The sequence below is a fragment of the Daphnia pulicaria genome, chromosome 1 (assembly GCF_021234035.1).
Source record: "Daphnia pulicaria isolate SC F1-1A chromosome 1, SC_F0-13Bv2, whole genome shotgun sequence".
In the NCBI taxonomy this organism is placed as follows: domain Eukaryota; kingdom Metazoa; phylum Arthropoda; class Branchiopoda; order Diplostraca; family Daphniidae; genus Daphnia; species Daphnia pulicaria.
In genome coordinates, this window is record NC_060913.1 from 5172874 (window position 1) to 5197632 (window position 24759).

Sequence of the window (24759 nt, forward strand, 5' to 3'; positions counted from 1 at the left end):
TCGTAGAAAAAGAAAAAATCGTCCGAGTTATATGATCGGTTTCTTGGGAAGGATTTTTATGCGAAATGTAAGACGTCTCTTTTCTTTTATTTCCAATTTTATGGTATCAGTTTTATTTATTTTATGCATGCTTTTGGTTAAATTTTGCGATGTTCACGGGATCAGTAATATGAAACTCAATGCATGAGCTCATCAACACATTTAAGGAGCAACAGATTAGCTTACGGGAAAATTTTTGAATTTTTGCAAAATCAAACTGCTGTTCCTAGAGCTGTAATCGAGCTCATTTTTTCGGATACCCTACCCATGAAATTCGAGCACCGCGATTTATAAGAAGAAGTTACCGTAAGAGGGCAGATCGACGAAACGTAACTCGTGATTCCTTTCACGCGTCCAGTCTTTTCATCTCTTTTTGCCCACCTCCTCACCTTCACTGACCTTGGGCGGAGAGACCAATAGCCGTCCTGCAACGAATACGATGTTTCGTATTCGTAAACCAATAACATGTTCGTATAACCCCGACGGTGATTCGCTAGTCTAGGCAGGGGGAGGGGAATTATTTTTTTATTTTAAGCATTTTCCCTATCTATTTTGTTTTTCTTTTTTTTTCATGAAACACTTATTCCGTTACAGTATCTTTTTTGGACCCTCGACGTCGGTCGAAGGTTGCGTCTATTTTGCCATATGAACGAAATAAAAATTTACGTCGGTACATGCGGGACTTGTTTCCGACTTCCGAGTTGGTTTTTTGTTAATGACACAGATAAACGAATAAGACATGACACTTTCTCTTCTGAACTGGTTGAGTATTTTGTTGACGTAGCGTAGTTTGCGATACTTTTTCGTTTGTTTCGAAGAATCAACCGAGGTTTTCTCACTTAAATATTGACTCGTTCATCATTTGTATGCCTCGGGACTTTCACCTTATAAAAACAACTCAATAGATGGCGATTGACTTTCGGGTTCACTATTTGATCGCTAGAGTTCGTTGACAAATTTTACTAGCCGTACACAATGGCCGCCTTAGCGACGAGCAGAATATTTTTCTCTCGAGGTAATGCAATTATGTTATTATTGTGAATTGAGATTTTGGTTTTCGAAATAGAAATCCAATAGTTTAATTAGAGGTATAGTTGTTGCGTTAAAAATATTACTCTTGAAAAAAGTCTTGTCCGTATAAACAGCTAGTCGCCGGTGTCACGTGTGCCTTGAACGCACATTAACTTTAAATAACCGATACAAGAATATTTTTTTTCTTTTTTGTATTCATACTTAAAATCTCAATTTTAAAGTTATGTATACAAGTACAAATATTTGATGTTTTGTAAGCAATGTTCTTCAGTGTTATGTAATGGATAATTACTTTCAGGTCTTTCTGCTGCATCCAAAAGATGTCTGCGTCAGTTCAGTCGTCAAACTGGGCTGTTGGCTCCAACTGGCCGTATTCTAGTTGCCAGATCAGCCTGCCTGCTCTCCAGACGATCCATTTCCATCTCTTCTAGATTATTAGCTGCTCCCACAGAGAAAAAGGTTTTCCAAAGAGACAAACCCCATTGTAATATTGGAACCATTGGACATGTAGATCATGGAAAAACTACACTTACTGCAGCGATCACTACAGGTTTAAAATTTTTCTTCAAAAGTCTTATAAGGAAAAAATTTATTTTGTGTTTGTACTTAGTGCTATCTGAAAAGGCTATGGCCAAAGCCAAACGATATGATGAGATTGATAATGCACCAGAAGAAAAAGCAAGAGGCATTACCATCAATGTTGCTCATGTTGAATACATGACAGAAAGTCGCCACTATGGACACACTGATTGCCCTGGTCATGCTGATTACATCAAAGTATTGTTGAAAATAAGCTTATTTGATTACTTCAGATGTAAAATTGATTTTCTTCTTCTTTCCCAACAGAACATGATTACTGGAACTGCTCAGATGGACGGAGCTATCCTGGTGGTGGCGGCGACAGATGGTGCTATGCCGCAAACCAGAGAACATTTGCTTCTTGCTAAGCAAATTGGTGTGGAACACATCGTCGTTTTCATCAATAAGGTTTGTGCTAAGTTGTAAATCGTGTTTGGCTTGTAAATCTAAAGCTTTAGTTGAAATACTCGCTCTTTGCAGGTTGATGCTGCTGATCAAGAAATGGTGGAACTGGTAGAAATGGAAATTCGCGAGCTGATGTCTCAGATCGGCTATGATGGTGACAATGTTCCTTTCATTTCTGGATCAGCTCTGTGTGCCCTTGAAGGACGGAGTCCGGAAATTGGTCAGCAACTTCAACTTTTTCTATTTGTTCACGTTTACATTTTCGTTTTTATATAGGAGTTGAAGCCATTCAAAAACTGATGGCTGCCGTCGATTCCTATATCCCAACGCCAGTCCGTGAATTAGAGAAACCTTTCCTTATGCCCGTCGAAAATGTTTATTCAATTCCTGGTCGTGGTACCGTCGTTACCGGCCGATTGGAACGTGGTGTTATCAAGAAGGGAATGGATTGCGAGTTTGTTGGTTACAGCAAAACCATCAAAACTACAATTACCGGTACAAGCAGAAACAATTAACTACATGGATAAAACCGGAAAATAATGTACGCAAATTTACTGATTGGCTACAGGAATTGAAATGTTTCATCAAATTTTGGAGGAATCTCAAGCTGGAGATCAGCTTGGAGCCTTAGTTCGTGGTGTTAAACGTGATGATATCCGCAGAGGAATGGTTATGGCCAAACCTGGAACCATGAAAGCCCATGATGACTTGGAAGCCCAGGTTCGTTTAAATAATTTACCAGCTTAGTGAACTTTAAATCACGTGTTTTCTTTGAAAGGTCTACATTCTAAATAAAGAAGAAGGTGGTCGATCCAAACCATTCACCTCGTTCATCCAAATGCAAATGTTTTCGAAGACTTGGGATTGCGCCACTCAAGTTTCCTTGATGGAAAAAGAGATGGCTATGCCCGGAGAAGACGCCAAGTATAAAATATTTTTTCCGTAAATGTTAACTAGATCAAAAACTAAATGAACCGTTAATTTTATTTAAGGTTGAGACTTTGCCTCCTGAAACCCATGGTGGTCGAACAGGGCCAGCGTTTCACATTGCGTGACGGTACCCTGACGTTGGGCACTGGTGTCATCACTAAAATTAATCCGAGATTGAAGGAAGATGAGAGAATGCTCCTGACGGAGGGCAAGAAAGCTCGTGAGAAGGCGGCTGCTGTCAAGAAGTGAATATCCATTAATAGCAGTATCTAGTTAAACGATTCATTGAATTTCAATAAAAAAAAAGTCATTTCAAATCTTCGGCAAAGCGAATTTGTAACCAACACTGTTAACCAGGTTTGTTCAGGCTAGAGAATATTAAGTATCGTGTCATCGTAGTAAGAGAGTGAGACATCACGTAAGTTTCGAAAGATGAAAAGTGTATTTCGAAATACAAATCAGTGATCGCCTGTTAACTGTGTGTGTAAACTTTGGGCGGTTAAAACTGGTCGAGGGAGTCACATAAACAACTTTTTTAATTACGTCATAGTAAATAAAACGTATCAGCTCCAACCACTTGTCTCACTAACATGAAATAAAACATACTAACAGATCATAAATTTGCTTATATATCTCATTAGTTAAATTTAAAGACGTTATTGCATTATGCGTATCAAAGAGAAATACTGGATAGATATATAAAAATTAGATATTGCATCAAAATTGAATGGACGGAAGACGAAAAGAATACAGATCAAACGGACTCAAACCATAGCCCTTCCTTTGGTTTCTATGGGTAAAAGCAACGAAGCCACCATAGCCAGAAGAGAGACACTGCCGTACAGTCCGATTGCGACATTAAGTGATTCCTGTACCAAAACCTGGGCGAAATAATGAAATTAAGTTAATGAGTAATTTTACATGAGCTTTTTTTTTATCTGTCCTTTTACCTGAGCGACAAACGGCGTGATCATAGCTCCTAAACGAGCCATGCCACTGCAAACGCCAATTCCTACGGAACGAAGATATGTAGGATACACTTCTGGCGTGTAGACATATGCGGCCTGAAAGACGCCGCTGATTATGCCTCTTGCCACAAAGAGCATAACCGTCAACATGGTCCGATTAGAGATGCACACAACCATAATGAGGAAGACGGATAAACTGAAGATAAAGAACTCGAGAGCCATGGTCTTTTTTCGACCAAGAAACTCGATCACCACAAGTGTCACAACGATGCCTGTAATCAACAAAAATTAAATCGCTGTGGGCTTTTTTCTCATAAAAACTAAAATAAAACTGTTTTATACCAGGAAATTCTGCAAGTGTAGTCCATAACAAGTCGGTGTAGTCGGCGCTAGTAAGAACTCGACAACCAGCCGAGCAGTCTTCGCGACTTGACCAGTTACCACCTTGATTTCGATTGAGACAATCACCTTCTTCTTCTGCGATGGCCGCGCCCGCCAATAATTCAGTGGACATGAGTACCATACCATAATAGCAGAAAGCACATGCCAACCAAATAAACCACAGCAGTAGTGATGTCAATTTTAATTCTGGGGAAAGTAAACGCTGAAGTGGACTCTTCCAGCGTAGATCCGAGGACATGGAAACAAGTGAGTTCATATCACCATGTCCAGGAACAGAGGGGGAGGCTGCTGACCCAGCTGCTCCACCGTCGGTGCAAGTGAGATCATCGACAATCAGTCGACCAGCTAGCATGGGCTTCCCGTTCTCTTCGGCAATACGACGTAAAACAGCTAGAGCTTCTTCAGTACGTCCGTTAGCAGCTAGAAATCGTGCACTTTCGGGTAACCACTACAAAAATTAATTAAAGTATAAGATTTTCATTCTAGAGTAAAACAGTTTTTTCCTTTTTTTTTACCGCGCAAACAATGGTAAACACAAACACCGGAATGGTCGACAACGCCAAAAGCCAACGCCATCCCAAAGTAGGCATAACGATCAGAGCTAAGAGCACTTCAAAACAGGCTCCCAAAGCCCAAAAACTCTAAAAATATGTCTTTTAAAATTGCGCAATTTGAATTATGCTGTATTATATGAATTACATCGAGTAAAACCACACATTTTCCTCGCTGGCGGACAGGAAGGAATTCTGCGTAAAGTGTCACCCTGGTCAAACAAATATATCTATATATATTAAAAATAGATCTGTAAAGCCAAGAATAATGTGATCATACGATTGTGGGGTACATCCAATGGCGAAACCGACAAGTAAGCGTAAAAGCAAAATCCAGAAAAATGTGGGTGAGAAGGAGCTTAATAAACCAAAAATACTCAACAAAACGGCAGACAAAGCTAAAGCCTAAGTAACAAAAATTAACAAAAACTGCAACTCATTAATAAATCACAACAGTGTCATACCTTTTTTCTCCCATATTTATCACTGAGTTGGCCCCAAAAAACGGCACTCATCATCATCCCAAGAAACACACCCTAATATTCAAGAAAAATAATTAGCTGGAAAATTAGTTTAAGACAAAATTAATAATTCAAAATAAATTATACAGTGGTAATTAGAGCTTGCTTCCAATCAGGTAATCTCCAATCACATTTTAATGCAGGTGATATGATCGATAATATCATCATTTCCATGGAATCAGCCATCCATGAAAGCCCAGTTATAAGTGACAACTTCACTTGAAAACGCCCAAACCCAGTGGCGTTGACTGCTTGGTCAACTGTGAATGTATCTGAAAAAGAAAGATACAAACAAATGTGTTTTACAATCAAAATTCTGGTCTCTAAAATATTTGTTTTTAAAGGGCACATACCATCAGGGACAACTCCTGCTCCAGCAGCACTCATTTCAATTGCAGAACCCAATAACCCACCATTTCCAGCATCACCACCCAGAAAACCAAAAGAATTGCCAAAAGGAGATGTTGATCTACCATCATTGGCAGTGGTGGATTCTTTATCCAAATCATTGTACTGTCCATTTTCTGATTTCCGTTTCAACCTTTGATTTAGTTTTCCAAGCATCTTGTAGTTGTTGAGATTACTGTTCTTTAATATGTCGTTGCAAGTCACTCTATTTCATTTCTTCTCTTTCACCTTTTATTTTCCTTATTGTACAATTTCCTGGTTTGTTTTCATCTCGCAAATCAACTTGTTGAACGATGAATTCTTATCCTCCCCTCCACTACCTGTCACCGCAAAGCTTCGTCTGCTATCCGCACTGTTGCAATTTTCCCAAATAGTCGTGAGTTCAGATTTGATTTTCATAACCATAGATAAAATCATAACCATAGATGATCATAACCATGAACTGAATCAATTGAACCATTGAACGAGGATAAAACGAAAGTGGGATAGTTAATATACTGATTAATATCCTCAGTTCTGGAACAAACCACGTACGTGTACACTGTACAGCTACAATAAACGCGGGTCATTCCATGAATGCCCACGCTAGTGATTTTTAAAATTATAGATGATTTTACGACTATAATTTCTGATTTCGAAAATCAATTTATTTCCAAGAGAATGTTAGGAATTGGTGTGCATACATGAGTTGCTGTTCGCAACGTAACGGGGTATCGATAATAACAAAAGTAATGACATATCTGTAGGCCCTATTGACTGCTTCAGCCCGAGATGAATGATGGCAAAGTGAGCAACAGTTACAACAGGACAAATTCTGCTGTACTGATTATTTGGTAGCATCCAAAAAGTTTTTCACACTTAGACGATATGATCGACGATCAAATTTAGTGACAACGACTATTTGAAACTCGTCAACAGCTAATGATGGGGCATACCGCTCATCCGCGTACGGTACTGGAGGAGGTGGGATTGCCTTCATTAGACGAGCTGTTTGGAGATCCCAAATCTTAATTGTACACGAACAATCGCAGCAAACGATGTATTTATTTGAAACAAGCCTAATTGAATGAATAAACTGATTAAAAATGCATCATACACATTGAATTTTATTATATAATGCTAAATACCGGATCGAAGCGATATTTTCACGATGGGGAATTTTGAAAATTTGTTGTCCCGTAACTACATCCCAAATTCTAATAAGAAATGGCCAAATTATACTGGGTTGTTTTAAAATGTATGAATTTAAATGCGGTTACCTAATCGATTTTGTCCCGTGAGTAACTACCAATCCGTTTGAGTAGTGGAAGTCACAAGGGATGTTTTTTAAATTGAACTTGATATTTGTTTTTATTTCAAAAGATGTCGTATTCCGTATTTCAATAATTAACTCCATAGTCCCAGAGACGGATTGTATAAAAAAAAGTACGGTGTAGATTTCGTCTACGAAGAGTCCACAAAAATATCCTGGTCCCGCTTTGATGACCGCCTTATGCAGTAATGCTACTTCTTCGCCCATGCATGGTGACAAGCATCTCAAAGTGACAATCATGTCAATCCAATTAGAGTCTAATGACTAAGAAGAAAATTTGAATTAATTTAGCTTGAGCAAGCAAAATTGCAATAGCATATCTTTACTCTATGATAACATGATAACAGAAGATTTTTCCATAGACTCAGTCCGCATTCTGGATGAATTTTTAAGTCTTCGTAGTTTCCGTCTTCTTCTTGAATGCCCAAGGAACCCGCATCTATCACGTATATCTAAAGAAATAACGAATAACTTGCGTCAAACTTGATCAGAAGTATTAATTTTATATTGCAAATAATATACTAGATCCCTAGTTTTCGTATTCCAGACGCATATTTCCGGATGTCTACAAAATGAAACCACAATGAAACTGTCGTTGATTTTTACGGACTTAACAATGGGTACATCTCCGTTGAACTGAATTTGCATGATCGGGATTTCAAGAATCTAAAATGTAAATTACAACACATTTCAAAAGTTATTAAGTACCATATTCTATGGGTCTTTTATCAGAAACAAACATCTTCGATTCCGAGTGTCCATCGATTACGAATAACAATTCTGCGATCGTTCTGATGTACTCGGACAATCCAATCTCCATTCAAGTCAAAATAGTCTGAATCTTCATGAGTTGACGTGCAAAGGGGTCCAAATTCACTTTTGCGTTCAGAGTATTTCATTTTCTTCCAATTTGATTCAAGTACCTATAAATTAAATAAAAAACATAATAAAACATGACATGTGGATCACAAAAAAAATATCAGAACCTGCAATTCAACTTCAATTAAACAGCAGACTTTACGATAGTATTCAGGAGAGTCATCTTGAAAATCCAAACTTTTATGCTTCATTCCTTTCAAGGCAACAAACATATCCTTCCAGCATGGAAAGAGAAACATCTAGATATATAGCAAAATTATGTCTATAACATATGGTTTGATACAACATAATAATCACCGCCATAAGCCTACTTACATTTCTACCAAGTAATGTTTTCCAGATTTTCCCTTCCAACAAAGCTTCTTGCCAAACGACGGATACCAACTCAGCCCGTCGAAGACAATAATAATCCAAATATCCAAAAATTTGATCCAATATGTGCTCTAGGCCTCGCCCTGGAAACAACGTATAATAAGAAATGAAAAAATATACGAAAATCCCATTTTGATACTGTATTGCTTACGATAAAGGTTTTCAATCAAGTCCCACTCAATCATAACTGTAACAGAGTAAATCTGATTCGAGGAAATCTGAATTTGCTTACACTAACTCACTAAGGGATCAGTAGCCTAACCACAAATTCACAACTAATAACAGAAACCACTCAAACCAGTTGTTTGAAATATTCACACATGTGATACCATGAAAGTCGTCTGCTTTGATAGAAAGCCGGAATGCTAAGTTGCAAAACTGCTGAGAAAGAAAGGTAAAATCTATTGCACCTCACCGGTGAGGACGTGAGGTACAGTATCCTTCAATAAATTCCGAGGGGGGTGCTTGGAGAATGAAGACATCTGTCGGATCCCAAGTAAACCCTTTGAAAATATTTCGCGCAAACTTGATGCCGTGCAGACGCAAACTTGACGTGTAGAGTGTAGACCGAAAAGGTAATCATAAGTCATAACAACTCAGAACAGCAGGTAATTGTGTGACTATTTACAACATGGCGTTTTCATATTGTCTAATGTTTTTTAACAAAGTGATTTTAAATAGATGCTAAATGATTTTGCTTTCTTTTTTTACTTGGCGTCTCATTCCTGGACTGTTTGTGAATGGGCTTTTTAAATTCTTCAATGGCATTCAAGGACGAATTGAACAAGAAACTGGAAGAAGTAAGCAATAAAACGATTCATTCAATATCCGAAACGCAAGAATTGATCCAGCAACTGACGGTATAAATACGTGTTAGTCAAAACGACGTCATTTGATTTTATTTTTTGTTGTAGGCCTACACATGTCAACAAATGTTGGAGGAGACAACGACCAAAATGGAGAATCTTTGTAATCAGTTGTCGATTAAGAATGAACACAATAGAAATTTTGACAGAAAGACTCGCAAAGCAGAATACATATTAGCTGGCCAAGAGACCTCTCAGCGATTAATATGCTGATTTGGAAAAACAAATTGCTTATCTTAAGTTTCAGTTGTCTGAAAAGGCTATTGAACTCCAGTGCAAGGAAAGGAAGATTGAGGAAACTGAGAATGCCTTGAAAGACTTGTCGCTACATTCTCATAGCAATGAACAGGTATTTTTAGAAACATTGCAAATGAAACTAACACTTAAGTTAAGATCATTTTGATTGTAGTTGACCATTGTCGAAGAAAGCAATCGCGAACTTTAGGGAAAATTTGATGAAAAGGCCCAGGAACTTGAAGCTGCTCTTGTTTGTCGAGAGAATTCGCAGCGATTAAAAGCCGATCTCGATAAGTCAAAGTCAATAGAACTACAGTAGAGCGGATGGAAGAAATGGAGAGAGCCTTAGATGAATTGACACTAAAGTCTCTTAACACTGAGCGGGTAATTATACAAAGTACTGACTTTTGTGCTGAATTTTTTAAATTACTAAGTTAATACTTCAGGCAGAATCCTGCCGATCAGAAGTGGACAACTGGACATGCCGAGACAAAAAGAAAAGTTGGAGATAGACGCTTTGAAAACATCCTTAAATTTAAAGAATTTAGAACTTGAGAGTATCAGCGGTGAATACGAAGAGGCCCAGTAGATAATGGCGTCATCGGAAAGAAGGAGTACCTCACCGGTGAGGTGCAATAGGCGTGACCAGAAAGAAAATGTACACGAAATCAGTCAGAGCCATTAAGGGAGAGGTAGCTCAGTTCAATAAGAAAATTTGACCTGGGGCCAGTCATAACCGTACCCGCCCGACTCTCGTGGGGACACAATTAAATGTAAAAAGACGACCATTAATTACTAAAAAAACGTATGTTGATCAACTGTATAAAAAGAGATGAGCAAGAAAAGACACATGGAAAGAGCACTGCAAAAGTCACAGTATAGGAATATTAACTGAGAAATGGGAACTGATAGTCTAGAATAAAAAAAGGTAGAAGACAACACAAGTTTATAGAGACCATGACAACCTTCAAATCAATATGAAAATGGAAAGAAAGGCATTTTAAAGGAAGACTTCACTGTTGAGTCCAGTTTTCATAGAGCTAGTCTTGGCAAGTTCATTCTTGTCTGTCATTGGAATATTTCCATTTCCATTCTCTTCTGGTCTAGGTTTTTCTGTCATCAAGTGAGGAGTTTGAGCAGCCAAATTTGAGGAATAGTTGTCTGTTCTTTGATACAAGTCACAGAGATACAAGGCGTAATACATTCCAACACACAACCCCTGTTTTGTAAAAATAAATTTTGTTAGTTTAGTAGTTAGTGAATAATAATAATCTAAAGACATTATTACCAAAACTGCAAGGACGATTCCAATTATACCCCAAGCACCAATTCCTTTGTAAACTGGAGTCTTAACTGGTGCTTCCTTAGCAGTTCGGCTTACTGGATAAAGCCCTCCATGGAGAATATATCCGGAACGTTTTCCTCCTGTTGAGCTATTGCTTTTTCCACTTCCTCCCCCACGGCCTCCACCTCCTCCACGACCGGGAGCACTCTCTACGATTTCATTTATCGAAGAGACTGCAAATAATTTGTTTAATTGAAAGCACGTGTAAGGTTCCGATTCAAATTTGAATAACAAAAATTAAATAACTTACGGATGACGAGAAAGAAGACAAATTTTCCAAGAAGATTCATCTTGGCTGGTTAGCGTCCCATCTCCTTGCCGCGGGGCGTTTGATCTGTCAATTCTCCTCAAGGTTTTTCCTTTGTCCAGATTGTTTTAAAAATACATTTTTGGTTCAAAGAATTGTTTCATTGTTATTATTTATCTTTTTTGTATTTGATTAGTTATTTGAGGAAAGAAGAAATTTAAAAAAGATATTTTATTTTTATTTTATTTTTGCCACTACTCCCAAGTTGACAACTAAGCAAAGGAATGGCGAATTTTTGAAATTGGAATCAACAGTTACAACTTTTTATGACAATTTAAACCTTTTCATAAACTTTGACGTTGAAAGAAATTCCGTTTTCTTCTTCAGTACCTTCTGGCACCTTAGAGTCTCTGCAAAAAAAGTATTTTTTGTATTCACTGGTCAGTGAATGCAATTCAAAATTTTTAATTGAATACCCCACTAAGCTAAATTTTGCTGGATCGATCGCTGGCATAAATACATCACACTCGAAGTCTTTCAGTATGTGGGTGACATAAATACGGTGACAAGAAGGATGTTCCATTGCCTCCTATTGGTTATTGTCCAGAAATGTTTACTTAAAGATCCTGATTAAATAAGAAATGTAAATACTACTTTGTACACTGAAGCTCCACCAATTATCCAGATATTTTCAATTTGATCAAGATAAGGTGGAGTCTGAAGAAGCTGCATTGCTGATTCTAAGCTTTTACATGTTAAGGTGTTTTTGTTTTCACTGCTTGCAAACATTTCAATATAAACCAAAAGTTGCATTTCTTTACATAACATATAAGATTCCTTACATTTGTTGTAATGAGGACAAAACGATGTTGAGTCTGTTGGAAAGAGGGCGATTTTTTTCTGGAATTGATTCCCATGTTTTTCTCCCCATGACAACGGCATTTTGTTTGTTGGTATCGTTAGTATGCTTAGTCAACTTTGCAAATAACGCCATGTCCTTTCTATGCAGCACAAAAATTAAACATAATGAAAAGCTTTCCACAAAATCATCAACAACTAGCAAAATGTCATTTTACTTCAATCGCCAGGGAATAGTTCCTTGAAAACCAATTCCCATATTAGAAGCCGTCGCAACAATCAAGTTAAGTTTCATTTTAATAAACAAACACTTTAATGGCCTTATGAATTGTAACTAACGAATTACTTCGTCTGTTTTCGAATAAAACAACGTTGTGACATCTACGGACTAATAAGGAAAATTTTCAAAATATTAATCGATTTTGAATTTTTGATTCATGTTATTATATAAAAAGAAATTTTTACGGGACTACGAGTATAGTTTGATTTTATTAACAAGGATTTCGCGTCGGACAGAAAACTCAATCAAAATTTTTTTAATGTACGAAAGTTAGCAAAAAATTTTCAGGAGAAGAAAATGATTATCAAGCGAAGGCGGTTCCTCCGCAAAATGTACTTTTCGAAATAAGACGACTCCCAGCTTTTTCAGAAGCGTATGAAACTGTTTTTCTTCTTTACCAATCCAGGGTCGACGATCGTCATTCACCTGATAAGGAGTAACATGAATATCTACCGCTATACCTAAAAGAAATGAAAATAAAATGATAAAAAATCTGACGAAGGTATTCGATTTTAATGAGATATTACCCGTTGATTGCAAGGAGGACAATACGTTAGAGGAAGTCACCCAGGTATCTTTCCCTCCTGAATGTCCGCCATCCAGCCAAACCATTTTTTGAATACGTCCCATCAAAGCATTAATATGACTTTCTTTGTCTACTGGGAGATGGTGAAAATAATGGAATTCATGCAAAAGTTGATTGAGGACAACACAACCTTTGGAAAATCCCATGATTGTCAAAGGGGATTCACAACCAACTTCAGAATGTCCTGTTTGTTCTGCCACTGATAGGAGTAATGTTGTCAAGTGAAGAAGTGCATTGTGATTAGGCAAATGAGTAGGGCTGCCAATATCATTGCATGTTACAAAGTTGGAGAAACAACTAAAGGTCTTTAATTCTACCTTTGCAGGACGTATAACACATATGAAGCTGCTTTTAAATTTAGAAGCTAAAATCTCTGCTACTGCTTCTAAATTATATTCAACATACGCCCCATGGTCCCGATGACTTTTCATGTTTTCAGGATAATCCTGCAATCAAAATAATTAGAAAAATTATTGATCCCACAATTTGTATGTAGATTTATATGGTAACCTGCCTGAACATCCCCTCCGAAGAACACTACCACCGAAGCAGGATCTGTCGAAATTTGTCTTTCAACGAAAATGACATCATTGACTCGCTCATTGTAGCCGGTAACTGCCACCAGCCGCTGAAGATTAGGAGCCATGCTCTTTAATCACTGTTTTTGTAAATTACAGCCACAATGTTTTGATCCGCAGTTCAAACTAATTATCGATTATACCGTAACTTCATAACTAAGCATGAAAATCTTTTGACTTTTAACACTTTTTGCAGACGACACCATAATCATGTTTTGAATCGACAGATGGAACCACAGGAAACGGATGACAAATTGACAATAATAAAAAAAAAGTAGTACAGCATCATGGACGGGGTGTTATAAAATTGTACTAGAGTACCATTTCATCCATTCAATATAAGAATAGGACCAATTAAAAATTTGGACCAAACAACAGGTTAGCTAAACGTAAGGGATCAATAAAACGTTGTCGAGGGTACACGGATACAAAGTCATACGTAGCATAATTATGAGAAGAATCCACAGGAAGTTTATAGAATTCAACAAAGGAAGGTCAGATGGAGAGATTGTGCTTTGTTTTTCTTTTTGTTAGGTGCTCACAAGGTGCATGTGTAATAGACGGCCCTGCCCAAAATAGCTCCGTCGAGGAGTAGAGAAAGAAAAACAACATTATTTAAACAAAAAAAAATAAAAAATCCAACATAGATGGCCCGTGTGCTCCGTGTATCTCCGTGTATGCGCCAGGCGGCCCAAGGAGGGTTATTTTCAAAAGGATTGTGAAACGTAGCGGCCGATATTCTCGGCTAGGTATTTTCGAATCGAGACTTTTTTCTTATGCTCGAATCACCCGCACAAGATATATGTTCAAGGTGACTAAACACCGACGTTCTATCCATATCTTGGCGGGCGTGAATATAAGTATATCGGGGGCGTGTGTAAGATCAGCGGCGCATGCGTCCGCTAACGTCTTGTAACCTTTGAGATCATAACAAATGTCAAACAAAAACTATTTGTGATACACGGTTTGTTGAAAAATTATTTTAACAATCTACCGTTCGATCAAGTCTGCTTTCAGTTCTTGTAAACGAACCAGTATCTCTTCTTTCATCAGATTGTAGCACATAGCAATGATTCCTGAAATATTTTTTAACAAAAGTTGGGATCAATTGACCATAGTTAGTTAGTCACGGCACGCATAACAAGAATGGTGATTGTGACAATTTTAATTAGGCCTACCCATTCCGACGAGAAGATACACAAAGTTGATAATCTATTGTTAGTTAATTAATAGAAACAAAATCAGAATTTTAGTTGTCAGATTTGTGAATAACGTCACTTTTTCTTACCAATTTGGTCTGATTGCTTGAGGCTTGAAGATTGGCACCGGGTACGAAATCACCCATACCGATTTTACACAAACTAGTCACGCAAAAGTAGCAAGCGTCTAGATATTCCCAGTTCTCCCATTCAGCAAACATCTTCAACAGAAATGAAGAGAAAATAAGAAGAACGAAAAACAAAAATAATAAAAAATGACAAATACAATTGTTCCAACAGCTAAGTAAGTCAGCCAGACCCAGAGACAAGCTGTTGATGGAACGATCACCAATCCAGAATAGCTTTCTTCGTCCATATCGTCGGATAGTTCATCAACAGCGCCAGCTGAATTCACACCTATAATTTCTTTGTTTCCATTGGTCGCAGTAGGATCAGCGTCTGTCAACGGTTTGTCTTTTCGTGCGTCTGCACAGCGGACTAACTTGCGGTAGAACCACTTAAAGCACGAGGCCAGTACTTGCCCCATGTTCATGAAGTACAGAACATAGACAGGGATACCAAACACGGCGTATAGCATGGTGGCGATTTTACCCCATTGGGTGCGTGGCTAATAAAATGATTTACGATATTAGATTTTTAATGATAAGTCATGATTCATATTATTGAAGAAAAAAAAATAAACAACCACTAAGTGTCCGAAGCCGATCATAGTAAAGACGGACAAGGAAAACATGAGGGCAGATGGGAAAGTCCAACGCTCCTGATTACTCCGGCCATCGTAACCGCCTTTGATGGCTAATGCCATGGCTTGTTGATGATCGAGCAGCACTTGACGAACATCCAGCTTCCACTTTCTCTCTTCCAAAACGTTGAGGTGGTCGGTGACATTCCAGAGGCGACTCAAGCAAGACGAGCGCAGATGAGCGACGTGGTCGTTGTTCTCACTATTTTCCGATTCGCCTTCGATCGCCATGAATGCGAACGCTCCCATGATCGCATAGCTAACGACCAGCGCTCCCACGCCGACCTGTGTAAACATGAAAGCCACAAACTGGCGACAACAGTCCTTCAACTTCTCGCGCGGATCGGAACTGGAGGCGCTGGAGGAGCCCCGACTCCGAACCGAGCCACGATCACGCACTGAACGTTTGCGATCAAGAGCCATCGTTCTAGTAGATCCTCTTAGCTTTTGCAGCAGCGATTAACGATGAACTGTGAAAATAAGGAAACGGCAGAGCCGGGAGAGAGATAGCACATCAAACACTGGAACCACATAACATTGGAAGCAGTCTGATGTGCGCCAACAGTCTAACACCTCTATGCACGAAGTGAGTCAGTCTTATTCCATCCTGTGGCGCGCGGAGACGTTCTATCTTAAAAGACTCTCAGCAACACGCAGGCTTACCTACTCTCTGCTCTGGGATGCACAGACACGACCACACACTGCTAGCAATTGCGTTATATAAATAACCGCCAGTCGGACGCGTAGCTGCCGCCTCTGTCGGGGCCAACGTTCTACCAACATCATCATTTTACACCCGTACATACTCTATCTCCGAGCGATGAGCATTTGGCGCTCATCCAGTTCCGTATAGAGACTATACACGGACGCTTTTCGAATCCATCTGTTGCCCGCCCTGTACACAATCCGGCATTTTTACGTATCTCTCTTCGGAGTGGATTAAATTCAATATCAAAATCAAATAATAGAGAAATTCTATCCATCGGCAATATTTTAATCAAAAAGGGTAATGGCTTAACTAATTCTATTAGATGAATGGGGTTGTCGAAAAATAATCATGTTGGAATTTTATTCCCAAATCTGATTTTATGTTTGAATAATTTTAATCCATACAAATTTTCTTAAGCGGAACCGCATACCAAATACAGTTAGATTGAATAAAAAAATCTTATTTCATAAGACATCAGTCATATTCAGTATGCAATTGCCCTGATTATAGTTGGTCCCGCCTCTGACACATGCATAGAATACGTATGCAGGGAAGCCAATCAATTGCGCTCGTCGGTATGTTATACTTTAAATTATACTGTATACTCCCAGTGCAATGGAAACTGCGGTCATTGTGGCTTTTTCCCGGTATCTCTTATTGGGTCTAGGTCGGTCTATCGTTACGAGTGTAATTCAAGAGCAACTACAAGAGCCCTCACTCTTGGCAATTGTAGGCTATGTAAATAAATCTCACAACATTGAATAGAAAAATTCAAAGTAGAAATAAAAATACTTCCCTTTGAATTCTGTCTTTCCGGTTGCACCAACATTTTTCTCGTCCGGGTGTTTTCTACATTGCGGAAGTAGTGAGAGACGCCTACTTTCACCTAGCAAATATGCGTAGAGCGTTCAATAAAGAAGAATTATACATTAGTTAGATTAGCAAGAAATAAACAATATTTATCCTATTTTGTATGACTCCATTCTACTATTCCGATAAGCATTGTTTTGAATTTGAATTAAAAAATAGTCAGTTTAATAATTCTGTTCAAAGATGGCGTTGATTTTATTTCCCGTTTGTTGTTTTTCGCAACTCGGCGCTTGTCAATTTGGTCGACATTCTATTGGCTCGGTTGCCGAAACTAGCGTAGTCTGCTGCCCTCAATTGTCAGATCACAGTGGGGCCGTTTTCTTCAACTAACGGAAGACTTGTTCTCTTGTTTACAATGGCCATTTCGAGTCTTTGCTGTTAGACCGCAGTTAGCTCGACCAGCTGACGTTTCTAGGGGTTGTGTTTTTCAGGGCAGCCAGCGTAAAACATTTCTTACTCTGTGAATAAGTTTTTCGCAACCTACCCTCATTCTTCGTCGAGTATTCGTGCCGAAATGTTGCTGTGCTTTCACGGGCTTCAAATGATTAGTTTCAGTCAGTGTCTCCTCTGGGTCTAGTGATTATTTTTTATTAGTAAATTAGAAGGAAACACTTATAAAGTGGGTGGTGGTTCAGTGTTCCTCTCCGTCTTGCAAGTGAGAAAAACAAATCATGAGTTTTGCTGCTCAACAACACTCGCTTTCTTTAACACAGTCAAACGTCACTACCAGATTGATATCAATGTTGATCCTACTTATCTCTGTAACAAATGTGTTTCTGCTTAGCTTTACGCAAGCAGCAAGTATCCATTCACATTTTGATTCACAGTGCAACCATGTGCATCCAAAGCCTAACGATGTAAGTATGAACTTCTAACCACCTTTCTGAAACCCTTGACAAATTTATAATTACTATTCTTCAAAACCTCTCAATTTGTCACTTTGATGTTCATGTCTTGAGTTTATCTTGAGTTCATCTTGTTTTTTTGTTCCGAGTCTAATGACATATTTATTTGTGTTGTGTTATGAATGCCAGTGTTGACTGATGCTGATCAGAAACCCAGTTGCAATAGCCAAGTTGATGAACGCCAGTCGCTCGTTCTATAGTGAAGGCAGCGCGTCGAATTTTAAAACACTCTTTTCATTCGGCTCTCATCCGTGAACCGTTACGTCGCACACGCGGACGGTTATCGAGGCGTACTCGTAATGTTTACTAGGCTACCAAGATCTTTGGCAGCATATGGTCCTTCACTCCTGCTGGTTGTTGTCGTGGTCTTGGCCATTAAGCCTATATCCTTTGAAATACCATCAGGACCCGTTACAGTCGAGTGGGTTAGATTTAACGCCAAACCTGTATAGGGAGAAGTGAGAATGAGGCACACATTCAGTGAATATGTTGACAGAATAGAAGGAAAAATAGAATCCCGTTACGCACCGATTTTTTCCTTCTTTCCCCATTTCTATTTTTTTATTTTCCCGATAGATTTTCAACTAGATGAGAATTAACGAGGACTGGTAGCCTCCTTTTGCAAACAGTGGTCAATATAAGAAATTTAATTATTGGTACAATCTCTCTCACACATAGATAATACACGGCGTTCATCTCGAATCGGAACACGTGATGAAGCGCAGGAGCTTAGACCAGCGGCTTCGCGTAAAAATATATTACGACACCAGCGTTTATAAGTACACCATAAAATTGCTTAATAAAAATGATTGGTTTTTGTAATATCGAATTTATTCGTTTTTGTGTACTGTGCAGGTTAGACGAGGCCATGTTTGAACTCATCAATGTGAGTAGTATACATTTTCCATTCCAGTTTGACGAGATTTTCTCATGCATTGTACATTGACATTTGACAGAATACGGTTCTTCCTGAAGCCGTCAGCTATTGGGAACGGGCTTTGATGGTCCGCAAGACGGAATCGGTTATCCGCCTGAGTCGGTAAATTTTCCAGTCTTTCTTGTTCGTTTCACGCATACTGTAAACCGAAAAAGAAAAGAAAAATAGGTAATGAAGGTGATTTCTTTTTTCTTTGTTTATTTCTTGTGACCATAGAAAATGCCGAAACAATCAAGTGTTCCTGGTTCCCAACGATCCTCATCCCTATTGCATGAATGCGTGCGAGGCTGCCACAATGTGTGGAGAAGTTCAGGTGCCAGAACATCACCTTGAGGTTTGTGTTATCATCATCCGATCAAATTATACGACCACTTTACCAAAAAAAACGTTTTCTGTTTTTGTTTTTTTATAGTCGTGCCGGGTATGCGATGCCCAAGGCAAGCAGTGCCGCTCTCTGGGAGAAGGAGCCGGAGTAGGTATCAAGGATGCAGATTTCGTCTTCTACGTTTCAGCTATGGATACTGGTAATTTAACACACACATTATTCGTGTGGTATACTGCTTAAGTATACGCTTGCACCTTTCAAACGCAACTGGCTGAAACGTATTGTAAATGTGTTATCTTTTTTTCAACAGAGCGTTGCCAGAAGGGAATGACTGTGGCTTATGCCGCCCATTGTCAACAAGAGGTTTCACTCGATAGGTGATTTTCTAATTTTCTAATTTCTTTCCTGTTAAGAACTAAGAGAGCGCAGAGTGAAAATCTGCCCCCATATTGAAACCGCACATAAAAATTGTGTTAATTACGGTTCTAACAACTCCCGCTGCTGCTACTAACTAGTCGTTGATGTGAATAGGAAATTCAACGGTTTTACTAAATTTTTCCCTTCCTCAGTGCGGAAGGTAGTATCTGTGAGGGCGCAGTTTTTTTTTTCGCCATCGCGAACGGTTCGTTCCGTGATGGGATTTCCGTGCAGCTCGGCGTGAGACTCGTATCACCAACCTGGAAAAACACATACATAGTTAACGGGTCATTCGGTTTCCACTAGCTTGAGAAACAGATATCGTAACTGGACGTGGATCAGTGCGCATCTTGGTGTTCTAACGAGTGTGACAGGTGGTGCTGCCATATCACACCGAGATGATCAGATTCACCTCATTACCGCATTCCTGTTTACTACGTTACTATACGTCTCGTTCCACTTACTGCGATTCACCTACTCTTTAAGTTCTTGTATAGAGGATTATTACAGGTGTAACAGATTTCTGTGTCCCGTCTTTCGCTCCCAATTCCAGGCCGATTGCTGGACATGCAAACTTGTGTCCACGTAGCATCAGCACCAAACTTCCCGAGCTTGACGTTCTCATCTCTACAGTTAAACACGAGATTCTGCACGCCCTCGGCTTTTCGGTCAGCCTCTTTGCATTTTACCGGGATTCCAAAGGATTGCCATTGACACCCCGCGACGAACACGGAAAACCTGCCCTCAACGAAAAGTATTTTACTTTGTTTTTATTCTTCCATTAGGCAATTATTTATTAACCGAATAATTTGGTTGTCTTCAAGTTTACAAGCTCGTCAGTGGAGTGAACGAGTTATCAAGAGAATCGTTCGCCCTGATTGGTTAGTCCGTGAAGGACGCGTTCGCAAAGAGGTGCACATGATGGTGACACCTCGCGTAGTTGAAGAAGTGCGCAAGCACTTTAATTGCAGCACATTAGAAGGTGCTGAGCTGGAAGACCAAGGGGGTGAAGGTATGAACTGGGTTCTTATTATGTTTAAGTTTGAAATCATGTACGTCGTTACCATGTTTGACCCTTCGTAGGAACTGCATTGACCCATTGGGAGAAGAGAGCTTTTGAAAATGAAGCCATGACCGGGACGCATACTCAGAATCCAGTCTACTCACGCATCACCCTTGCCTTGATGGAAGACACTGGTCGGTGGACGGAATGTGATTTTTATTTTTCTTCTGTCTTTTTAATATTTCGTCGATTGATTCTAGGTTGGTACAAAGCCAACATGGAAATGGCCCAGCCACTTAATTGGGGACGAAACTTGGGATGCAATTTTGCCCAGCGCAGTTGCATGGAGTGGATGGAGACAAAGGCCGACAAGTAATTATTCATACGTAGAATTATGATGAATTGAAAAGTAATTGAATAATTTTATTTCAGGGAGCAACATTTGCATCCTTATTGTAATCGAGTAAAACGGGATCCTTTAGAAACTGAATGTTCTGAGGATCGAAATTCGGTTGCCCTTTGCAACCTGGTTCAGCATACCTACCCACTTCCGGATCTTTACCAGAATTTCGAATTTATTCCTCACATTAGTCAGACGGAGATACCTTATTATGGAGGATCAGTAGCTCTGGCCGACTTTTGTCCTTATATTCAAGAGTTCACCTGGCGTTCGGACAACATCGCCATTCGGGGTTCCAATTGCCTTTACGAAGAAAATAATCCCCGTAAGTGATAGTTGAATCGATTGTTTAATTATCAATTAAACTAATCACAATCTGTTAACTTCTGACAAGGTCCTGAACGTAATTTTGCCTTGGAATTGTACGGACCAAAGTCCAAATGCTTTGAGCATGCTGGTTCAATGTGGGAAGAGCGGACATGTCGGCAAGTACGTCAGTGGCAGCACTGGGGTTCCGGCTGCTACGAATACTCTTGTCAAAACGGAAGACTCAATATTATTGTAAGTAATTGATTTCGTTTTTATTCTTCTTCAGAATTCATTTTCCTTTTAGCAATGACATTAATAATTAATATGTTTTGTTCCAGGTGGACAATCGAACATTTCCTTGCTACTATCCAGGACAGGAACTGCGCGTTCGCTTGCTTAGCCAAGGCTGGCTTCACGTCGGTTCACTCTCGTGCCCATCGTGCACTGAACTGTGTCAAGTAAGACTGTTGACCGCAGCTACTTATGAATCCGCTTATTTATCACTGTTTCGTGCTTTAAAACAGGAGACCTTTATGGCCGCTAATTCGTCATGCAAGCTTCCAATGCCCGATCCGAGAGTTGGACAAATTTACCCTAACGATCCTCTAGATTGTGGCTCTCTGCGACCTGCTCATTCGGTCGCTTTGTCTGTGATATTTTTTGTAGCGCTGCAGCTTTTGACTTGATTTCGTGTCAGTTTCCTTTCTCATTGAATTACCCAGCTACGAACATATAGTATTAAGAACTTAAATATTACGAATTGCCCCATCTCGATTAGGAGCATATTCTTTATCTTTTGTATTTGTATTTTTTTTTGTCTCGACCCCTGACATCACTACATAGGCAAAGAATTGTATGTAAATAAACAACATAAAAGCAATTTTCTTGAGGAGAATGTGGGGATCGGGTATTTCCCTCATCAATTAGAGGTTAGCTGGAATAACCCTTAAAGAACGGCAAAAAAAACAACACTTTATTCCGCCTGGATAATTCTAGTTACTTGTCGCTGTGCCAACACCTGTAAAGGTGGTTGTTAACTCCGTTTGATTTTTAGACTTCTTTTTTTGGGAGGAGGAAGTCCGGACGAAAGTTTTGTTAGATGCGATTCATTTAACAAAGCAACACCACGGAATTTACGCCATGTTAGTGACCAGGTGGGCAGTGGTCCGTCGCCCAATGCCGCAGTCGCTCGCGTTTTTTTTTGTGCTCGAGTCTCTTTTCATTATCAACCGACGACGGAAGTGTTAAACTCTTGTCCCGCCAACGCTTGTTTTATCACGAAACAGTCCAACATCTAATAAGGTATCCAAATTTATCTAACCAAACTTATTAACTAATGCTCAATATTTCAATTTCTGTAGGAAATTATGTTTTCCGTTTTGCTCAGCCATATTCCGCTTCTTCTGCTCATCAGTCCTTTATTTATCACTTACGTAAATAGTCGACCACAACAGTTTTCGAGCGTTGCGGACTTTGGTATTCAATTTTAAAAAAAGTTACATTGTGAAATATTACGTACTGTTTACCGTTTATGAGGGGCTGTTAATTCAATTCAATTAATTCAATTTTTCAAGAATATCAAAGTTGTTTAACATCAGAAGGACAGCCAGGCATTTGTAAATTGTCCGGGTTCTGTTCGTGGTCAAGCGCTGGGCAGCCGCTGCCTCCTCCAGACAAGACGACTGCTGGGGAAGTGGGCGGTCGTTACAATTGCGGTTCCACGGATGGTCAGCATCAAAGAATGGTAAGTTATCATCCTTCTCGCTCTATCAAAGCCTCACAATCACCTTCAATCAATCAATAACGAAGACTGTATATTATCGGCAACAGGTGTGCTGTCCGCCTGACGAATCCACGGTCCTATTCCCCGACAGTATTGACGTCAACCCATTCGAAAGTAGCACCCGAAATGACACAGTTGCAATGCCCAGAATAGCCGTTGTAGAAGATGAGAATTCGGCCGACAGTCTTCATACATGGCCCGGTGATTCCACTGAAAACATAATCTGGCCCCGATTACCTAGAAATTGCGGAAAAGTGCCCATCGACGTCATGCGAGCGCGAATCGCCGGAGGCGTTGTAGCTCCGAAAGGTTAATTGTGTTTCAGACTTTCCAGCAATTTAGTTTTAACAGCTTTTCTCTAATGATACCCGCCCTGTTGAACACAGGTGCCTGGCCGTGGTTGGCACGTCTGGGATACTGGGATGGAACGGGCATAACATACAATTGCGCTGGAGTTTTGATAACCAAACATCACGTCCTGACTGCAGCTCATTGCGTCTACAACCGCCGTAACTTGTGCGTGATTACCTTGAATTATTTTTTCTGGTTAAATGTTATTTTTCATGTCTGGACCGATATAATCATTCTTCAGAATATTTGTGCGGTTGGGCGATCACGGAACAACGGAATATGGGCCTCAAGATTACTACATCGAGCGTGTAACTGTGCATCAACGCTACGTTAAGAGTGGGCGAGGATCGAGTTACGACATCGCAATAATCCGCTTATCAGACTTTATCCCTTTTACCAGTAAGTACTACACTTAAAGTTATTTCTGTGCAAATGAGAACAAACCGTTTGTTTCAGGTGATATTCAACCCATTTGTCTACCGATCGATCGCCGTTGGGGTTCCCTGGACATTGCAGGGATTTCTGGTTATGTAGCTGGATGGGGTTCTACTTCTTACTGTATTTTATTTTTGCTTACTTTCAATTGGATTTGAAGGGCTTCGTTGTTTATTGCTTCTTGGAAATTTCACAGATGAACCGGCGTCCAGTGTTTTGATGGAAGTTCAGCTGCCTGTTGTTTCACAGTCTAAATGCGCCCGAGCTTATCGATCTCACAGCCAATTGAGGATTGACGGAACAGTTTTATGCGCCGGCCTGGATTCTGGAGGCAAAGATGCGTGTCGGGTAATGCCTAATTGTGCCAGCATGGAATTCATTTAATCCACGACTCCGATGCTATTTCATATAATTCAGGGAGACTCAGGCGCCCCACTGATGTTTCAAGTTGGGGAGAAATTTGTCGTCGTCGGTCTGGTTTCTTTCGGTGTCCGATGCGCGACGCCTGGATATCCTGGAGTCTACTCCCGCGTTTCTGTCTTTACCGACTGGATACTGCAAAACATCTCTCGGTGACTTTTAAGAGCAAACAAAAAACTTTCGTGCGTACGCTGGGACCCGAAAATGAAGTGTTCAATTTCAATGGAATATATGTAAATGCTTGCCAAATTTTACTACTAATTTTTAAAGGAAAAGGAATCGTCTCGAATTATTTTTATTTGTACTTCCAAAAATAGCCTTTCTTAGAATTTATTTGTCAAAGGGGAAAAAAGTCGGCAACCATCTTCTTATTGGTCATCTTATTTTTACGATGAGGTACAATGCGAGCATCGTGTGGTCTGATGTTGTTGCGTTCTTTCACCGACTCGAAGGCCGTAATAAACTTCTAACCATAAGCAAAATACCAATAAGCAAACCAGAAAGTCGAAAGAACAAAAAAACAATAAACAGACGGTGA

General features: G+C 39.5%; 9 protein-coding genes and 1 long non-coding RNA gene across 17 annotated transcripts; 4 read left to right on the forward strand and 6 right to left on the reverse strand.

Annotated features, from left to right (window-relative positions):
- Window positions 1-906: 906 nt before the first annotated feature.
- Window positions 907-3302, forward strand: LOC124343232 (elongation factor Tu, mitochondrial-like). The gene is made up of 9 exons (XM_046796491.1): window positions 907-1054; window positions 1370-1621; window positions 1682-1848; window positions 1918-2058; window positions 2131-2275; window positions 2332-2550; window positions 2624-2775; window positions 2834-2979; window positions 3048-3302. Exons 1-9 carry the CDS (start codon window positions 1015-1017, stop codon window positions 3232-3234), a joined length of 1449 nt encoding a protein of 482 aa, XP_046652447.1. The 5' UTR covers window positions 907-1014; the 3' UTR covers window positions 3235-3302.
- Window positions 3303-3605: 303 nt separating this feature from the next.
- Window positions 3606-6178, reverse strand: LOC124343152 (synaptic vesicle 2-related protein-like). The gene is made up of 9 exons (XM_046796344.1): window positions 5781-6178; window positions 5515-5699; window positions 5371-5442; window positions 5187-5311; window positions 5055-5118; window positions 4871-4996; window positions 4296-4803; window positions 3936-4225; window positions 3606-3866 (listed from the first exon to the last, which is right to left on the reverse strand). The coding sequence occupies exons 1-9, from the start codon at window positions 5989-5991 to the stop codon at window positions 3750-3752; spliced, it is 1698 nt and encodes a 565-aa protein (XP_046652300.1). The 5' UTR covers window positions 5992-6178; the 3' UTR covers window positions 3606-3749.
- Window positions 6179-6464: 286 nt separating this feature from the next.
- On the reverse strand, window positions 6465-8824 carry LOC124343258 (F-box/WD repeat-containing protein 11-like). Its single transcript, XM_046796528.1, has 9 exons — window positions 8550-8824; window positions 8342-8481; window positions 8134-8265; window positions 7888-8070; window positions 7670-7813; window positions 7474-7599; window positions 7095-7411; window positions 6963-7031; window positions 6465-6893 (listed from the first exon to the last, which is right to left on the reverse strand). The coding sequence occupies exons 1-9, from the start codon at window positions 8581-8583 to the stop codon at window positions 6662-6664; spliced, it is 1377 nt and encodes a 458-aa protein (XP_046652484.1). The 5' UTR covers window positions 8584-8824; the 3' UTR covers window positions 6465-6661.
- Window positions 8825-8834: 10 nt separating this feature from the next.
- Window positions 8835-10020, forward strand: LOC124343863. Of its 5 annotated transcripts, none has more exons than XR_006919386.1 (5): window positions 8835-9006; window positions 9067-9258; window positions 9313-9613; window positions 9674-9885; window positions 9948-10020. It is a non-coding gene; the product is annotated as an uncharacterized LOC124343863 (long non-coding RNA). The 5 variants fall into 5 exon arrangements; XR_006919399.1 differs by having other exon boundaries at window positions 9080-9258; XR_006919392.1 differs by having other exon boundaries at window positions 8836-9006; window positions 9172-9258.
- A 269-nt stretch (window positions 10021-10289) lies between these two features.
- Window positions 10290-11208, reverse strand: LOC124343753. Its single transcript, XM_046797224.1, has 3 exons — window positions 11097-11208; window positions 10790-11019; window positions 10290-10720 (listed from the first exon to the last, which is right to left on the reverse strand). The coding sequence occupies exons 1-3, from the start codon at window positions 11134-11136 to the stop codon at window positions 10502-10504; spliced, it is 489 nt and encodes a 162-aa protein (XP_046653180.1). The 5' UTR covers window positions 11137-11208; the 3' UTR covers window positions 10290-10501.
- A 110-nt stretch (window positions 11209-11318) lies between these two features.
- LOC124343707 (dihydrofolate reductase-like) lies at window positions 11319-12333 on the reverse strand. 2 transcript variants are annotated; one of them, XM_046797163.1, is made up of 5 exons: window positions 12170-12333; window positions 11936-12094; window positions 11748-11868; window positions 11570-11682; window positions 11319-11503 (listed from the first exon to the last, which is right to left on the reverse strand). In XM_046797163.1, exons 1-5 carry the CDS (start codon window positions 12244-12246, stop codon window positions 11428-11430), a joined length of 546 nt encoding a protein of 181 aa, XP_046653119.1. In that variant the 5' UTR covers window positions 12247-12333; the 3' UTR covers window positions 11319-11427. The 2 variants fall into 2 exon arrangements, with proteins under 2 accessions (XP_046653119.1, XP_046653109.1); XM_046797153.1 differs by having other exon boundaries at window positions 11748-11871.
- An 87-nt stretch (window positions 12334-12420) lies between these two features.
- LOC124343563 (mitochondrial protein C2orf69 homolog) lies at window positions 12421-13602 on the reverse strand. 3 transcript variants are annotated; one of them, XM_046796918.1, is made up of 3 exons: window positions 13332-13593; window positions 12759-13263; window positions 12421-12692 (listed from the first exon to the last, which is right to left on the reverse strand). In XM_046796918.1, exons 1-3 carry the CDS (start codon window positions 13461-13463, stop codon window positions 12502-12504), a joined length of 828 nt encoding a protein of 275 aa, XP_046652874.1. In that variant the 5' UTR covers window positions 13464-13593; the 3' UTR covers window positions 12421-12501. The 3 variants fall into 3 exon arrangements, with proteins under 3 accessions (XP_046652874.1, XP_046652883.1, XP_046652892.1); XM_046796927.1 differs by having other exon boundaries at window positions 13328-13448; XM_046796936.1 differs by lacking the exon at window positions 12421-12692 and having other exon boundaries at window positions 12926-13075; window positions 13135-13263; window positions 13332-13602.
- Window positions 13603-13685: 83 nt separating this feature from the next.
- Window positions 13686-16115, reverse strand: LOC124343366 (TWiK family of potassium channels protein 18-like). The gene is made up of 6 exons (XM_046796705.1): window positions 15301-16115; window positions 14881-15222; window positions 14684-14815; window positions 14574-14607; window positions 14390-14471; window positions 13686-14312 (listed from the first exon to the last, which is right to left on the reverse strand). The coding sequence occupies exons 1-6, from the start codon at window positions 15778-15780 to the stop codon at window positions 14279-14281; spliced, it is 1104 nt and encodes a 367-aa protein (XP_046652661.1). The 5' UTR covers window positions 15781-16115; the 3' UTR covers window positions 13686-14278.
- Window positions 16116-17206: 1091 nt separating this feature from the next.
- LOC124343063 (leishmanolysin-like peptidase) lies at window positions 17207-22112 on the forward strand. The gene is made up of 15 exons (XM_046796184.1): window positions 17207-17793; window positions 18520-18620; window positions 18697-18727; window positions 18798-18880; window positions 18995-19112; window positions 19191-19302; window positions 19414-19480; window positions 20074-20274; window positions 20345-20532; window positions 20604-20717; window positions 20784-20895; window positions 20956-21248; window positions 21318-21484; window positions 21571-21690; window positions 21757-22112. Exons 1-15 carry the CDS (start codon window positions 17608-17610, stop codon window positions 21916-21918), a joined length of 2055 nt encoding a protein of 684 aa, XP_046652140.1. The 5' UTR covers window positions 17207-17607; the 3' UTR covers window positions 21919-22112.
- Window positions 22113-22231: 119 nt separating this feature from the next.
- Window positions 22232-24496, forward strand: LOC124343343 (venom protease-like). The gene is made up of 9 exons (XM_046796667.1): window positions 22232-22534; window positions 22594-22708; window positions 22807-22976; window positions 23063-23324; window positions 23402-23531; window positions 23608-23765; window positions 23823-23924; window positions 23998-24149; window positions 24219-24496. Exons 2-9 carry the CDS (start codon window positions 22600-22602, stop codon window positions 24375-24377), a joined length of 1242 nt encoding a protein of 413 aa, XP_046652623.1. The 5' UTR covers window positions 22232-22534; window positions 22594-22599; the 3' UTR covers window positions 24378-24496.
- Window positions 24497-24759: the final 263 nt, after the last annotated feature.

Coding starts and splice junctions, on each gene's coding strand:
- LOC124343232 (XM_046796491.1), top strand. CDS start 1,015: ATGGCCGCCTTAGCGACGAGCAGAATATTTTTCTCTCGAG. Junction 1,055..1,369: donor CAGAATATTTTTCTCTCGAG/GTAATGCAATTA, acceptor AATTACTTTCAG/GTCTTTCTGCTGCATCCAAA. Junction 1,849..1,917: donor GTCATGCTGATTACATCAAA/GTATTGTTGAAA, acceptor CTTTCCCAACAG/AACATGATTACTGGAACTGC.
- LOC124343152 (XM_046796344.1), bottom strand. CDS start 5,991: ATGCTTGGAAAACTAAATCAAAGGTTGAAACGGAAATCAGAAAATGGA. Junction 5,443..5,514: donor AGCAAGCTCTAATTACCACT/GTATAATTTATT, acceptor CTTGAATATTAG/GGTGTGTTTCTTGGGATGAT. Junction 3,867..3,935: donor TCACGCCGTTTGTCGCTCAG/GTAAAAGGACAG, acceptor TATTTCGCCCAG/GTTTTGGTACAGGAATCACT.
- LOC124343258 (XM_046796528.1), bottom strand. CDS start 8,583: ATGATTGAGTGGGACTTGATTGAAAACCTTTATC. Junction 8,266..8,341: donor AAACATTACTTGGTAGAAAT/GTAAGTAGGCTT, acceptor CTATATATCTAG/ATGTTTCTCTTTCCATGCTG. Junction 7,032..7,094: donor CACGGGACAAAATCGATTAG/GTAACCGCATTT, acceptor ATTTCTTATTAG/AATTTGGGATGTAGTTACGG.
- LOC124343753 (XM_046797224.1), bottom strand. CDS start 11,136: ATGAATCTTCTTGGAAAATTTGTCTTCTTTCTCGTCATCC. Junction 11,020..11,096: donor TGTCTTCTTTCTCGTCATCC/GTAAGTTATTTA, acceptor AATTATTTGCAG/TCTCTTCGATAAATGAAATC. Junction 10,721..10,789: donor GAATCGTCCTTGCAGTTTTG/GTAATAATGTCT, acceptor TTTACAAAACAG/GGGTTGTGTGTTGGAATGTA.
- LOC124343707 (XM_046797153.1), bottom strand. CDS start 12,246: ATGAAACTTAACTTGATTGTTGCGACGGCTTCTAATATGGGAATTGGT. Junction 12,095..12,169: donor ACTATTCCCTGGCGATTGAA/GTAAAATGACAT, acceptor TGTGCTGCATAG/AAAGGACATGGCGTTATTTG. Junction 11,504..11,569: donor GCAAAATTTAGCTTAGTGGG/GTATTCAATTAA, acceptor CTTTTTTTGCAG/AGACTCTAAGGTGCCAGAAG.
- LOC124343563 (XM_046796918.1), bottom strand. CDS start 13,463: ATGGCTCCTAATCTTCAGCGGCTGGTGGCAGTTACCGGCTACAATGAG. Junction 13,264..13,331: donor TCTTCGGAGGGGATGTTCAG/GCAGGTTACCAT, acceptor TTTTGATTGCAG/GATTATCCTGAAAACATGAA. Junction 12,693..12,758: donor GTCCTCCTTGCAATCAACGG/GTAATATCTCAT, acceptor CATTTCTTTTAG/GTATAGCGGTAGATATTCAT.
- LOC124343366 (XM_046796705.1), bottom strand. CDS start 15,780: ATGGCTCTTGATCGCAAACGTTCAGTGCGTGATCGTGGCTCGGTTCGG. Junction 15,223..15,300: donor TCGGCTTCGGACACTTAGTG/GTTGTTTATTTT, acceptor TCATTTTATTAG/CCACGCACCCAATGGGGTAA. Junction 14,816..14,880: donor ACTTAGCTGTTGGAACAATT/GTATTTGTCATT, acceptor TTTCTGTTGAAG/ATGTTTGCTGAATGGGAGAA.
- LOC124343063 (XM_046796184.1), top strand. CDS start 17,608: ATGAGTTTTGCTGCTCAACAACACTCGCTTTCTTTAACACAGTCAAAC. Junction 20,533..20,603: donor GGAAGACCAAGGGGGTGAAG/GTATGAACTGGG, acceptor GACCCTTCGTAG/GAACTGCATTGACCCATTGG. Junction 21,249..21,317: donor TTACGAAGAAAATAATCCCC/GTAAGTGATAGT, acceptor ACTTCTGACAAG/GTCCTGAACGTAATTTTGCC.
- LOC124343343 (XM_046796667.1), top strand. CDS start 22,600: ATGTTTTCCGTTTTGCTCAGCCATATTCCGCTTCTTCTGCTCATCAGT. Junction 23,532..23,607: donor GTCTACAACCGCCGTAACTT/GTGCGTGATTAC, acceptor ATCATTCTTCAG/AATATTTGTGCGGTTGGGCG. Junction 23,766..23,822: donor AGACTTTATCCCTTTTACCA/GTAAGTACTACA, acceptor CGTTTGTTTCAG/GTGATATTCAACCCATTTGT.